This window comes from Clavelina lepadiformis, chromosome 6 (assembly GCF_947623445.1).
Source record: "Clavelina lepadiformis chromosome 6, kaClaLepa1.1, whole genome shotgun sequence".
Classification (NCBI taxonomy): Eukaryota; Metazoa; Chordata; class Ascidiacea; order Aplousobranchia; family Clavelinidae; genus Clavelina; species Clavelina lepadiformis.
In genome coordinates this window covers 8,581,293-8,596,031 of record NC_135245.1, presented here as the reverse complement: position 1 = coordinate 8,596,031, position 14,739 = coordinate 8,581,293, and the positions used below count along the sequence as shown (strand labels likewise).

The following is a 14,739-nucleotide window of genomic DNA, read 5'->3' as shown; positions in this document are numbered from 1 at the left end:
AATCCCTCGATATCAATCATGTTTGCACTGCCTTCAGCAAAACTAGTGCACAAGGTTTCGCGTTTGATTCGTTCTCATTTGGAACTCCAGATAAAGCGGTACAACAAGGCTTTAACTTTCTTCATAAACGTCACCAGAAGATTAATCGGAAGTACACTTGCTTTGTAAGTTAAAGCTGGAATTACCAATGATTTAAGAATAGTAATTTTCCCTATCAACGTCAAGCCCCTACATGACCAAAGGTTTAGTTAGGTAGACATTTTGTTTAAACTATTGGGGAAATTCATAGTAAACAGTTTTTGGTTATTTACACTATCTATTGGAATCCCAAATAATCAAGAGAAATCAGTGGGCCATTTTAAACCTTGCTAGGCTAATGGTTTACTTGTCGTATTTCTCGAGGATCCCACGTAAAACGCTTGCAATTTATCAAAATTAACTCTACAGCCAGAGATTTCGGCAAAGTTTTATAAGATAATATTTACAGTTGAAAAATATGCCGGAGAACCATTTAAAAAAGTTAATGTGTCGTCTGCGAAAAGCGACACTTTAAAAGTATTTTGGCCTAATCTTATTCCATTAAAATTACTGGTTCGCAACATAATTGCTACTATTTCTATGCACAATACAAATAATGATGGAGATTTCTTGTCGAACGCCTCGGCAAACGGCAAAGTTTTCGGATAAATATCGGTTGTTTGTAATAGTATATAAGGTACCTGTGTCTAATAAGGCCCGGTCCCTAATAAGGTCCATTGCTCATATTTCGCAAACCCGTGTAAATAAATGGAAAATTTTATCCCTATATAAAAACTAATATAAATTCATGATGGTTTACCAGATTTCATCCTTGCCACGTGATCAACCGATTCGCTAGAGCACAACAAAAATTTGATATTGCAGTTAAGGTGATTTTGTTAATTTAGAAAAAAAGTAAGTGAGAATTTGGCCGGTTAAATGAACTGTTGTCAGCCGGCTGAAGTTTTCATGTAACAGCCAACTTAGTATTGAAAAGGATAACGCACTTCTTTTTGCTAAAATTTTTCTGATAATAAAAATGTGACATTTTTTTCGTGGATGACACATGCGCCTAATAAGGCCCATGCAAGATGCTTGGCTAATTGGCTAAAAAAAACAAAGAGTGGTTGATCCCCCCAAAAAAAGAAAAAAGGTCTTTGCTACAAAATATGCCAGAAAAATTACCAGAAATAGCTCAAATAATTTTGAACTGCCCAAAAATTGCCCATTTAATGACGGTTAGGGGGGCCGGTGACCCCACGCCTGCTGCACCTATGCTGATGGGTCACATTCCTTTAAGTTTTCAATCCACGTTTGTTGGTCGTTGTCTTACACAAATTGGTGGTTGCTGTCTTGTTTTATTTGCTTAATACGATTTTTCAGCTATGTTTTGAATCAAAATACTAACAAAATTGGTGGGCTTTATTAGGAGCTTATGCTCCTAATAAGCCCCATTTTTTGGAATTTTTAATTTCTTTATAAAAGTTTTTTGGGGGGTTGTCAGGTATTGTGGTTTTAATATGTTGTAGTCATATACCCTCACTAATAGAATACGATTTTTCAGTCTATTCTCATTTGTGGTTCTTGAGTTATTTTCAAAAAAGTGTTAGGTGGGCCTTATTTGGTACAGGTACCTTATAGGATTCGAGTAAAGTGTTTCATCCATTTAATTAGTTGTGTCTGGAATCCATAGGCTTCGAGACAGCAATAAATAAAGTTCCAGTTAAGAGAATCAAAGGCTTTATATATATCTAACGACATAATGGTGCCGGGAATTTCAAACTCATCCGTGTAACCTATAATATCATAAAGCATACGAATGTTATTGCCAATAAACCTACTTTTTATAAATCCATTTTGGTCATGATGGATTAAGTGATCAATTCGTCTTACAATTCGTTTACCTATTATTTTGGATGTTATTTTATAATCTGCGTTTAAAAGCGTTATTGGTCTGTAATTGCTTGCAAACAATCGATTTTTATTTGGTTTTGATATAAGAGTTACCACTCCTCTCTGCAAGTTAGACATTATACCCCAGTGGCACTAGATTGATCAACTGACGCCATAAAAAGTGACTTAATATGTGGCCAAAATGTTTTTTTTTAAACTCTATGCCAATGTCATCGGGACCTGGAGATTTATTGTTAGCCAAACTTCTATTTATAGTGTATTTCTATTTATTCAGATTCTGAATTTTTATAGTTTCTTCGTCTACGCTGTTCCCATCAATCTTAGGTATGTCGGGTTTGAATAAGACCGAGTTTATCTGGTCAGGTGTTGCATTGTTGGCGGGGCAACTGCAAAGCGATACGTGGAACTTTCTTAACTCTTTTAATATTAGACCTTGATCGGTTAAAATGTTTCCATCAGAGTTCAGACGTGTTATCCTATTTTCGTCTGCATGACGCTTCTCTAAGTTTAAAAAATATTTTGTATTTTTTCCCCGAATTCAGACCACTTGGCCTTACTTCGAACTATCGCAGCATTGGTATACCGTTCCAACAGAGCGTCTAGCTGTTGTTGCTTTATGGTAACTTGTTGTAAGATGGAATCTTTATTACCCTGGTTCTGGTTTGGGTAATTCTTTATCGAGAGTATTAAATTCTTACTCAAGACGGGTTTGAGCTTGTGAAAGACGTTTCTTTTTGCGAGAACTGTATTTAAGTTGTAACACCACGAATTACACATTTTAAAGTATCCCACAAGATATGTGGATCGATTTCATATGTGGCATTGTCTTACACTTTCTTTTTCAAAAATTCCACGTACGATTGGTCTTCTAAAAGTAAGCTGTTCATTTTCCAGAAAACATTACCTCTAGATACCGGTTTTATAGCGATAAATAACGTCACGAGGCGATAATTGGATTTAAATTTGGGTACAACGTCAGTTATTGTGACTTTTGGCAGCAGGTGTTGCGATATCAAAAACAAATCTAACTTTGTCGCTGTGTACGGTAGTTTTTGAATACACGTAATTTTTTTTTAATGTTGAATTTTTAGCCCTGAAAGCATCACAAGCATCAAGGATTCAATATGTTTGACCATGCATGCCTGCATTCGTCTACTCCAATGACCCCCGCCCCATCTTTACCTAGTGCATCGCTTAAGATTAGATTAACATCGCCGCCTATTATGCAATTGTTTAAATTTATTCCATTTAATTGTGCGAACAGTTCTTCATAAAACTCAGGTGCATCATTACTTGGCCCGTAAACATCAACCAATATAATTGAAATATCGTTAATACCTACTTTTAGAGTTTGGTATCTTCCGAGGTTATCTGATAGAATTTCAACGCACGTGTAAGAAAGATCCTTAGAAAACATTACACACACCCCTTTGGAGTTAGTGCGCCCATGCGCCCAGAAAATTTCGCCGTTCCTTTCTAGTTTCCAAAGCTTTTTATTGTAACTGAGCTATGTGTTTCTTGCAATAATATGACGTTATACTTTTTACATTTCAAAAAATGGAAAATAGATTTCCTTTTGGATGGACATTGCAGTCCGCAAACCTTAAAAGAGGCAATTTTTAAGGAAGATATTTGTGAACAATATAATGATTAAAATATATCTATGACTTTTTAATTCCAATGTCTATGTTAACCTCAAATTCCATTCCACAAGGACAAGAGTATTTGTCATTTGTAGCAAAGGACTGGACACACACAGTTTCGCAGTCGCAGCTAATGATTTTACATTTACAATTAGGGTTGCTAAAGCGTCTGCTCGTAGGAGCATCAGGGATAATATTAATAGTGTTACATTTACACTCAACTAAAATCTTTTTACAAATCACACAATCGAAGAGACCTTCGGTAGTTCTGAATTCTGGTTGAAAGGTCCTGCAACACGGAAGTTTTTTCATCGAATCTTGACAAAGAGGGCGTGAGACGAAAGTTTTTTACGAACTGTGCAAGAAGTCGCTGCTGATCGTCACAACAAGGGGTTATGACCTCATACTCGATCTTACACGCCCAACAATGTAATGAAAGACAGTCGTCGTAAGTCCAGCTTTCAGCATGACACTTGGGGCAGGTTACGTTAAATTTCTTTTAGCAGCAACTCATGGTTTTCTTTTTAGGTTGTTGGTCTAACTTATATTTTCTGGAGTAGACAGTGGTCTTTTCACATCTTTATTTTTTTTCGATGTTCGGATTTGTTAAGGCTTCCACCATTAGCTTCGATGCAGCCCCCATCGGTTCACCAGAAGGTGTTTGACATGATTGGTTCGTTGACGTCATCATTGATTGTACATCCGGGTTGTTTTTAGATGTCGACGTGGCCAACTCAGTTGCGAGGTTTGCAGGGTCATTCAGGCTACTGGCAAACTCAGGAAATTCTTTTTTGTCAGGGCAAGCAGCTTGCTTGTGACCAATCTCTCCACAAAATTTGCAAGTAAATTCTTGACCCTGGTAAATTACATAAAACTCTCTTTTCATTTACAGTATATAGATGTAACTTGGTATTGGGTTTTCTTGAAGGTCACATTTCTTCATTTTAACAATAGGCATACCTGTGCGAAGTTTGAACTTATCAAGTTTGAACCTTGTATCCAAGCATTGACCATAGTTTTTCCCTAACGCTGTGACAATTTCTTCATTGGTAAACGGCACTTGAACCCATCCAATAGCTACACCCATTGTGTCGAATTCATACAGTCTTACATTGCTGAATGAGGTTTCTTTTTCTAATTTCATTGACAGTTCGACAACATCCGATCGTGTTTTGCAGGTGATGTCAAACTTCCCACCTTTCATTTCTGCGATACCGATCAGCTTGGTAATAGGGAGCTCTATATTTTTCAGTATCTTGCATATATCATCCTATTTTGAAAATTGTTTGGCTCCTCTAACACAGAAGCATGTCGGTCTTTTCAAAACCTATTTCCAGGGTTGCCATCAGTCTCAACTCAAAAATAAGGACGACTAGAAAATCAACGAGGAATACCACCTTAAACAGTGTACAACAAGAGAAAGCAACCAATGTTCCTAAAAAAAAAAAAAAAAAAAAAAACAAGACACTATCTGCATGTTCATAATTTTGGTATCTCTTTGGTACAAAATGGTATCGTAAGGTGACAAAATGCCCAAAATAAGGACAAAAGTGCCCACATCCGCCCTAAAAATAAGGACGAAAGTGAAAATAAGGACAAACATATTTTCTAAGACACGGACCTTTAAAATAAGGACAAATCTTATAAATAAGGACGGTATGGCAACCCTGCCTATTTCCCTTTTTGAGCTTGACTTGCTGCTCTGGCTTCTGTCATTTCCAGCCTCCAGTTTTACGTTTGCTCGCTAGCTACACTACCCATAGAAATGTATGTACATTTAATTGGAATGTTCATATACTGAACGCCTATATTGCACCTAAACGGACGGATATCTATAAACACACTGAGCACCTAAGCGGATGAATTACCTAAACATGTTCAAAGTGAAATGTTTTCAGAGTGGTTGACCCACTTATAGAGTACAACGACTTGGATGGAGAAAAGATTATAGTAGTATGACTGTTGAACACAGTATGACGCAATAACAATAGCATTTTGATCTTTTATTGTGTCAATTAGTAAGCCTTCGAGGAATGTTCCACTCAGTAAATGCAAATTATCGAAAACGTTGCGTGCAAAAATTTCGTTATGATCTATGGTAGCCTATATACTCGGACGGTTACACTTCTTTTCTAGTCATTGTAGTTTGATCCTTGGCATTGATTGGACTCTAAATCAAACTTTCCATCAAGTCTCTTCAACACCTTGGCACTGCACACTTGGTTCTTTTTGAGGTTTGAGGGAAAAAAGTTCAATATTTTATATTGAAACCGTAAATGCTCGTATTTAATTCACTACAGTGATAAATTACTTACTATATCGTCTTGTCTGGCCTCTATTTGGACAGTGAATTGTGTTCCACTTTGCACTTGCTTTGAGTTACAGACAAGTACTTTTTCCAATTTGAAAGGGCTTTGTAGGTTGCTGCCCATGTCCATTCCTGGAAAATCAAAACTAGTCTCCAGTTCGTTTTCTTCTTCAATATTTTTGTTAACAAATCCTTCAACTTTCCCTCTAAGTTCCTGCACAAAAAGAAAATCCGTTGTCAAAGGCTAACACATCAACGGTAAATTAACAACATTGCTATTTTGTAAGACCGTGGGAAATAACAGATTCATCTGCAGGTATTAACTATCGTGAGCAACGATGTGAGTCAGTGTTAGTTAAACCGGGTTCGGCTAGTTCGTCTCTCCTGGAAATACAAAAGCTCTTCGGAGAAACATGCCGGGAAACAGGAATATACGTGTTTGGATTTAAAGGTTTCAAAGAATGCATCATGGAGATTACTTGTGGATTTCAGTATCGCAAACCAGGGATGGCACCACGAGAGGGCTAACTGCCACGCTTCTATCCCCAATTTTTTTTTTAATCACCCCCGTCGAAGGCATAATTTGGGTCTTATCAGCACTTACTAATAACAGGCCTACAAGTAAACAATAGCTTCTAACTTTATTTTTGAATGACAGCAAAAGATAATATAGTATATACTTTAAAAAGAAATAGACTGGAGCAAACGGGATAGCACAGATATATCACCAAGTGACAAATGGCTATGTGGCTGTCGGGCGTTGGTGTTTGCAAAGGTTTCTGTTTTTGGCAAGCATATCATTTTTGATCATGCGCCACGTCTGCCTCAAAAAAAGTTTAAGAATCATTGGCTTGGGCTAGTGTGAGTGCCGGCGCCATCCTTAATAAATTGCTATTTTTTGCTTTTGTTCACAGTAAATATTGCTTACGAGATTGACCAACTTTGGCAAAATGGTTTTCTTGTTTTTTTATTTAGTTTCTCTAACATTACATTAGATTATGTTGGGCGAATATTTTCTACGACGTAAAATAGGATGTCTGATAGTTGGTCTCGAGATTGAAACATTCCACCCATTTTTAAGGAGTAGAGCTCCCAAATAGAGGTCGCACATTACAAGTGCTTGTGGTTACCTTTTCTTCCTCGGCCGTACAAGGTTTTGTTGCAGATTTTTTAAACATTTTTCCTCCAATTTGCTTGCACTCAAAGCTTAGCTTGACGTCTTGCCACCGGTCGTTCATAGGAAGTGTGGGAATTGTTACTACAGCGCTGCAATGATCGAACTGTCCACTTTTCACATGGCGAATTTTTAAATCCATGTGCAATTTGTGTTCTTCCTTGGCAATCACTGCGTTATAAGCGACCTTCATGCAAAGTAATTTACAAATAAATAACACACACTAAAATTTGTTACTTATGTTAGTATGTTTACATTTACAGCTTTGGTAAAGAGTTTAGACTATACTTATCGAAACGAAATTAAAAAACAAATTTCCCATAAATCAGAGACAAAATTTCAATGGCAGATTGTATTGTTTGAGATGGGCAGCTACGTTCGGAACAAAAATATAACCACTAATTTTTGTGCAAAAGCGAGTTTGCTTTGAATCAAAAAGTCCTACTAATAACAGATCAAAGAATTAATTTCGACAGAAATTGTAAACATCAAACATCATGCGAACCCTTACTCATTTTACGTCGTATGCTACGCTGATCACATAATGTGACCTCATATCGTACAAAACCAATACACAGGGTTGCCATACCGTCCTTATTTCTAAGATTTGTCCTTATTTTAAAGGTCCGTGTCTTAGAAAATATGTTTGTCCTTTTTTCTAAGAAATGTCCTTATTTTCAGGGCGGAGGTTCGTATTTTGGGCATTTTGTCACCTTTACGATACCATTTTCTACCAAAGAGATACCAAAATTATGAACATACAGATAGTGTCTTGTTTTTTTTTTTTTTTTAGGAACATTGGTTGCTTTCTCCTGTTGTACACTGTTTAAGGTGGTATTCGTCTTTCATTTTCTAGTCGTCCTTATTTTTGAGTTGAGACTGATGGCAACCCTGTCAATACATATAAGATTCAAAGCGCTGTAAAATAAAAATCACCTTTTTCCGATATATTATCTCTTTACTGTGTAAAAAAATTCACATGCTACCCACCTGAGGTGTAGGTAGGTACATAGCTACTCTTCATAGCAAATAAAGAGTGCACTGTTTTTCCTGCTTGTACCCTTTTTAGGAATTCAAAGCTAATGTCGATTGGTCGCATTTTCGAAATCCAATCGCATTTGTATTTTGTGATGCGGTACTTATTTCAAGCAAATTGACTATTTATCCTACTTTTTTATGAAAGTTTTAAGATTTCGTGTCAAGATTGAAGACATTCGATATGGCTAAGCTTGCTACATTTAAGTTAAAAGCATTCTACATTTATAGATACTGACGTTCATTAACTTAGTATCCTTGAATTTTGAAGCATACTCGAACCCTTATATGGGCTAATTAATTGAGTTCTTAAAACAATGCTAACTAACCAGAAGCTGTTCACTCTATATAACCTACTAGCGCTAGTAAATGCTTTAAGGAACGGTAGCGGTTTACTGACGAGTCTTGTCCTCATTTTTATTCAGTCCATTAGTTTTCTCTGCACTTGATACGCAACTTTTGTTACCTAATATATTTGTCGTCATTTACGCTTTCTTTAGGTTCATTTTTGTAGGGTTCCATACTATTTCACACAGTTATTACCAGCCAAAGACGAAGAGTTTACGTATTTTGCCTTTTTCACCACCATAATATCATCACGGTTTGTACTAAATAAATTTGAAAACAATTAAAAAAACGATCATTTATTAACCATTGCTTTAGACGTGAATGCGTGTTCTACCTACCAAGAAAAACAGTGTGGGGCGGATTACACTAAAAGATGCGTGCTCCTATATAGCTTTGTCATATTACATGATACAGTACATCTGAATATTGAGAAACGGTAAAAAATCTTAAGGAAAATCAATTTGTGAAGTTACATAACATACTGCAGTTCACAGAAAATGATAGCTTCAGTATTTTTGCTGGTAAATAAGTGCCAAAGAAAGGGAAGAAGTTTGGGTCTTGAGTTATTTTGGCCAAATTTTGTCCCAAGTGGCTGCAATTATGAGCTAAGCAGGCTATAGCTCACGTTGAGAATCACTGTGCTAGTTGGTTGAGCTTTTGGTAGTTTTTCCAAATGATAGTAGATTCCGATAATAATAATAATAAATGAACTTACAGTTTCTTTATATTGCAAGAGATCCAGGAGAACCAAATTCGAATGTGTTTTTTTCGCAATTTCTTCAGCAGCGAAGTTTGCCCAGTCCCATCTTCCTTTTTCGGCTTCAGAGTATTTCCCACAAACTCCAGCAGTAATTGTTACAAGCAACAGGATTATACGTTTTATATTCATAGCTTATTGTTATAAGATGCCAGATTCTTCACATACATAGGCTATATGCACAACTATATTCATAACGTTTGTCAACCAAAGTACGTGATGTAAGTATAGGCTCACAAACTGATAAAAGTGTCTATGTATCAAATTTCCACTAAGACTAAATATTGGTATGGAGTCGTAACATTAATTCTAATTCAGCCAACCGTATACCAATGTTGAGAACCTAACCAATTTTGTTGGTGTGGATTTTCCTTTAGATGCATATTAAATATGTTTATTTTATTTTTTCTGGTCGTGCACGAATTTGGAACTCTTTATCAATACTTTTGAATAAATATCGTTAATTACTTGCCCGAGGAAAAAAAACTGTCACTCGGCACTGAGGATACGCACAACTAGATGTACCCACCTTCAGCGTGTATTTTACGCATTACTTTTACGACGAAGTTAGGACTGGATGGACTATGACGTGGATGGCAAAACAAAATAATGCGTTTTATACAAAACTAAAAATAGTTTTATAAAAATAGTTAGTAAAAATAGTAAAAATAGTTTTATACATGCTACAAAAACTGTTGGCCATTTTTCCCTTGATAATGTTTTAAAATAATTAGCATTAAATGTAAATAGATCGCTTGAGTAAATTACTCTCGTTTAAAATTCTTGTGCATAAAAGCAACTTTTTACTGCAACTTATGTTAAAAATAAATGCAAATTTCTCACGATTTTAATGCAACAAAAACTTGCCCTAGTCATAACTTCTTAGCGCGTTTTTTACGGGTTTGGTGACACTTAATCACGCGACACTTAATCACGCGACGCTTAATCACCGACACATAATCACTAGGACATTTAATCACGCGACTCTTAATCACGCGACACATAATCACTAGGACATTTAATCACGCGACACCTAATCACACATTTACAGTATCGGCTACCGTACACACTAGGTAACAATATCATGCATGGGAAATGTAAGCAACTGCACGAAGATAAACTAAAATCTCGCTTGACAGATAACGGTCAACTGTGTCAACACGATGACTGTCATCGTGTTGGTGATATTTCTGGCTAAATAACAAAGAGTTTCTAGCTGGTGGAAGTCAACTTTAAACCAATGTTTTCTGAATTTGACGGTTTAATTTAAATTATCATTAGTATTGTCGCGATACCCATCTATGCGTATATGTGGTGTACTTCGCTTTTGCAAAACTTTGTTTTAAGAAAGGTAATAGGTAAAAAGTTTTTTCTTCACGTCAGAACCGTTTTGATGGTACTTTGATACTCGAGCTTCGGTGACAATAGAATAATGTTACATATTACATAGGTTATACGTAGTAATGCAAAATGACATGTTATTTCCTGATTGGCTAATGTGTTTCTATAAAAACTAAGGTTTGGAAAAATATCCTCTTCTTGTCTCTACACATAATATCAGTTTTACCTTCTGGACTGTTCATTACTGAATTGGAGTTATAGTTTTGTTTAAATGTGAAAAGATGATAAAAATGTTTCTAATGTGATAAAACTTATTTCGGACAATATAACAATTAAGTACCTGTACCGAATAAGGCCCACCTAACACTTAGAGTCTTAGACTGTATGAAGCTGGTGTTGATTTAATTTTAAAGAAACATTATAGAGAAAGCCGGCGCAACGGAGTCAAAGACAATTGTCGGGGAGTTCTAAAAGAAAGACTAATAGTAATAGCCTTTGGCTTTAGGCCAACCTTAAAAGCAATCCACATCGTCATCCCCACAGAGAGATGCACATGAGCTTCAATTACTGAATTTTCCTCACGATTTTCCGACATCCAAGTGATTATGTGTCGCGTGATTAAATGTCGCGTGAGTAAGTATCCAAGTCGCGTGATTAAATGTCCTAGTGATTATGTGTCGCGTGATTAAATGTCCTAGTGATTATGTGTCGCGTGATTAAATGTCCTAGTGATTATGTGTCGGTGATTAAGCGTCGCGTGATTAAGTGTCGCGTGATTAAGTGTCGGTACACCTTTTTTATGCATATGTTTTTACACGAATACTGGCCTTGATTGTTGCTACCAATTTTTGAATGTCTGAATAAAAACTCAAAGCATAATAGAGTTATTAGATGCCGAAACGATTTTATTTTCAAACGTTTTGACGATTTTTATTAGAGGTAGTCACGTGGTTGACCTGAAAGTAACTGAATACTTTACTTACGCTCAGAGTAATGGTTTTATGCAATAAAATTTTTAAATATTGTCTTAAAATATAGCAGTAATTTTTGTCAAAAAAATCAACCTCCGGTTACAAATTTTGAATCGATCTGATTCGCCGCCTAAACATTCCACAAACTCATAACCCCAAAAGATTTAGGTTTAAAAATTTTAAACACGTGGTTAAAGCCCTTTTAACTTTATCTGAAAGAAAAAGTAAGTGCGTTAACTTTTATACCTTGCCTTAAAAGGATGTGCGTCTCCTATAAGAAGCTTTGCTCAAAATTACAAAATAGGTTAAAATATTATAACTTATTCAAAATCGGAAATTTTACGTTTAAGTCGGATTTCGAGCTGTTATTCACAGATCATGTGATTTAATGTAGGTATTCATCCTTGCTTGAATGGGGAGTAAACAGGTGAACAACCGAACAAAGTTTCATAGTTGTATGGTAAACACCTTTTGGTAACGTTAAAGTAAGTATTTGGATTGTAGAGGCGTTTTCCTATAATTGTGGTCACGTGATCAAAGAAATAATTTTTTCTCAAGACATCCCATAAACACGATAATTATTACCTCCTATACCTATCATGAAATGGGTTTGGTGACACTTAATCACGCGACACTTAATCACGCGACACTTAATCACGCGACGCTTAATCACCGACACATAATCACTTGGACATTTAATCACGCGACACTTAATCACGCGACACATAATCACTAGGACATTTAATCACACATTTACAATGTTTATTTACATTTACAATTTACAGCAATGTTATGCATGGGAAATGTAAGCAACTGCACGAAGATAGACTAAAATCTCGCTTGACAAATAACGGTCAACTGTGTTTTGCACGCTCAGTTTCAGTGCCTTGTACCGTATTGGAATAGAAGGTTGAGTACCAGCAATTCCTTGCAGAAACGTTGCACGTTGCATTTGTGCACGTTGTGACAATAGAATAATGTTAGATATTACATAGGTTATACGTAGCAATGCAAAATGACATGTTATTTCCTGATTGGCTAATGTGTTTGTATAAAAACTAAGGTTTGGTTAAAATCTCCCCTTCTTGTCTCTACACATAATATCAATTTTACCTTCTGGACTGTTCATTCCTGAATTGGAGTTATAGTTTTGTTTAAATGTGAAAAGATGATGAAAATGTTTCTATAGTGATACAACTTACTTCGGACAATATAACAATTAGACTTTATGAAGCTGGTGTTGATTTAAAGAAACATTATAGAGAAAGCCGGCGCAACGGAGTCAAAGACAATTGTCGGGGAGTTCTAAAAGAAAGACTAATAGCCTTTGGCTTTAGGCCAACCTTAAAAGCAATCCACATCGCCATTCCCACAGAGAGATGCACACGAGCTTGAATTACTGAATTTTCCTCACACTTTTCCGACATCCAAGTGATTATGTGTCGCGTGATTAAATGTCGCGTGATTAAGTATCCAAGTCGCGTGATTAAATGTCCTAGTGATTATGTGTCGCGTGATTAAATGTCTTAGTGATTATGTGTCGCGTGATTAACTGTCCTAGTGATTATGTGTCGGTGATTAAGCGTCGCGTGATTAAGTGTCGGTACACCCATAAAATGACCTATGTCTCTCTATCAGATGACCGGATGTTATAGTCATTAAAATGGTAAATCTATCACCAAAGTTTGAAAAAATAAAAAAAATGATAAAGGAGCTATTAAGCGTGAAAAAATGCCTAAATTTTAAGGTTATTGGAGATTTCCCGGAAAAATGGTCACGTGACCATGCTCATTAATCAATCAGCCCAAAACTTTTTTAATCCTCACTTACATATCAAATTTACAAAGCATCCGTTGTTATTTATGCGATTTTTGGAGGCCAAAAAATATCGAGTAAAGGAACAGAAATAGAAGAAGAATGCGCAAAACAATAGGTATCAAAATCTTCTATTTCGATCCGTAATAATAGTTAATTATACGTAACACAATACGTATCGAAATCTTCTATCTCGATCAGTAAAAATACGTAGAACAATACAGATTGAAATCTAACATTTCGATCCTCAATAATTAAATACTATGCTTCAAGAATATGTGGCAAAATTAATAAATTCGACGGCAAGTGTGGCGAAACACAAGTAATTCACAATGCGATTTCAGCTTTCAAGTGAGGGGCAAGTCGAAAAACAAGTTGGCCGTAAATTAAAGTAAATATACTGGAGAAAGGATTGGTACTAATATGTAGTAGTGAAGCAGTTTTTGCAACAAATAAGATAGAAAAGTTCATCGTTCATCCCTTAATTATGACGTAGATGGCGGTTTATGTCACAATAAAAGAAAGAATAAGGATGACTCAGGTATTTGGATCCAGTATGAATGGAATGTTTCATGCGGCTGACAAGTAAACTGTAATAAGTATATTTAAAGCGTACTTCAGTGTATAACAGGAACTTTTACGTTAAAAAAGCCTAAACTAGCTTATCGTTGGTGTATTTGCACTGGTTAATGTAGATGCTAAGCTACAGTACAGTGCACTAGTGCAGTCTTGGCTGCTGGCTGTAGCCTAATACGGTACCAGTAACTGTGGTAAAAACTACAACCCTTTTCTAGTTCACGTACTGTCATATGTGATATTTCAATTATTAAAATAAATATTACTTGCTACTAACCACCTATCTATGGGAACGTATTCCATCCAAAGCTTTTTAGCTAGCCTACCGCTACAAAGATACCTAATACAAACCACATTCATGAAGTATCTTGTTTTTACATTGTGACGTCATAATCACCGCCATAACCGTCATTATAGGAGGCCAAACTCAGGATATTATTTTGGCAACCAATACTACATTATTAAAAGTTCATTTACCAGTATATTTAGTGGCAAACTACTCTTTCATTTAAGGCTAAATTGTTTTTACAACTGCCATTCACTTTAAACTGAGAAATGCCCTTAACCAAGCAGGTCAAGTTTACCTCATTTATGATAACTTAATAACTCATACTGCTCCTATTTTCTATAAAACAGTGCTTTTAGAATTTGAATATAAAACGGAATGTCATGAATTAAATTTTTTGTTATCAAAAAAATAATGACTTATAACTGGGATAAGCAAGACACCAGGCCGGGACGCCGGGACCGACCCTTAAACGCTATTTATAAGCACAGGCAACAATAATAACTTACCGGTGTCATCCGCTATTGCATTGAAAGGACCATTGTATAACTTA

At 35.9% G+C, this 14,739-nt stretch overlaps 2 protein-coding genes across 2 annotated transcripts; both read right to left on the bottom strand.

The window, feature by feature from the left end:
- Nucleotides 1-4,134: 4,134 nt before the first annotated feature.
- Nucleotides 4,135-5,569, bottom strand: LOC143463364 (uncharacterized). Its single transcript, XM_076961830.1, has 3 exons — nucleotides 5,450-5,569; nucleotides 4,536-4,845; nucleotides 4,135-4,451 (listed from the first exon to the last, which is right to left on the bottom strand). The coding sequence occupies exons 1-3, from the start codon at nucleotides 5,567-5,569 to the stop codon at nucleotides 4,156-4,158; spliced, it is 726 nt and encodes a 241-aa protein (XP_076817945.1). The 3' UTR covers nucleotides 4,135-4,155.
- Nucleotides 5,564-9,405, bottom strand: LOC143463348 (uncharacterized). Its single transcript, XM_076961815.1, has 4 exons — nucleotides 9,156-9,405; nucleotides 7,014-7,244; nucleotides 5,891-6,097; nucleotides 5,564-5,800 (listed from the first exon to the last, which is right to left on the bottom strand). The coding sequence occupies exons 1-4, from the start codon at nucleotides 9,327-9,329 to the stop codon at nucleotides 5,708-5,710; spliced, it is 705 nt and encodes a 234-aa protein (XP_076817930.1). The 5' UTR covers nucleotides 9,330-9,405; the 3' UTR covers nucleotides 5,564-5,707.
- Between the last annotated feature and the right edge of the window lie 5,334 nt (nucleotides 9,406-14,739).

What these genes read in the sequence shown, in the direction of transcription:
- LOC143463364 (XM_076961830.1), bottom strand. Translation starts at nt 5,569, where the DNA reads ATGCTATTGTTATTGCGTCATACTGTGTTCAACAGTCATACTACTATA. An exon ending in AAACATTTCACTTTGAACAT is followed by an intron (nt 4,846 to 5,449) that starts GTTTAGGTAATT and finishes TTTTCAAAATAG; the next exon opens with GATGATATATGCAAGATACT. An exon ending in TAAGTTCAAACTTCGCACAG is followed by an intron (nt 4,452 to 4,535) that starts GTATGCCTATTG and finishes AAATGAAAAGAG; the next exon opens with AGTTTTATGTAATTTACCAG.
- LOC143463348 (XM_076961815.1), bottom strand. Translation starts at nt 9,329, where the DNA reads ATGAATATAAAACGTATAATCCTGTTGCTTGTAACAATTACTGCTGGA. An exon ending in TCTTGCAATATAAAGAAACT is followed by an intron (nt 7,245 to 9,155) that starts GTAAGTTCATTT and finishes CTTTGCATGAAG; the next exon opens with GTCGCTTATAACGCAGTGAT. An exon ending in GTACGGCCGAGGAAGAAAAG is followed by an intron (nt 6,098 to 7,013) that starts GTAACCACAAGC and finishes CTTTTTGTGCAG; the next exon opens with GAACTTAGAGGGAAAGTTGA.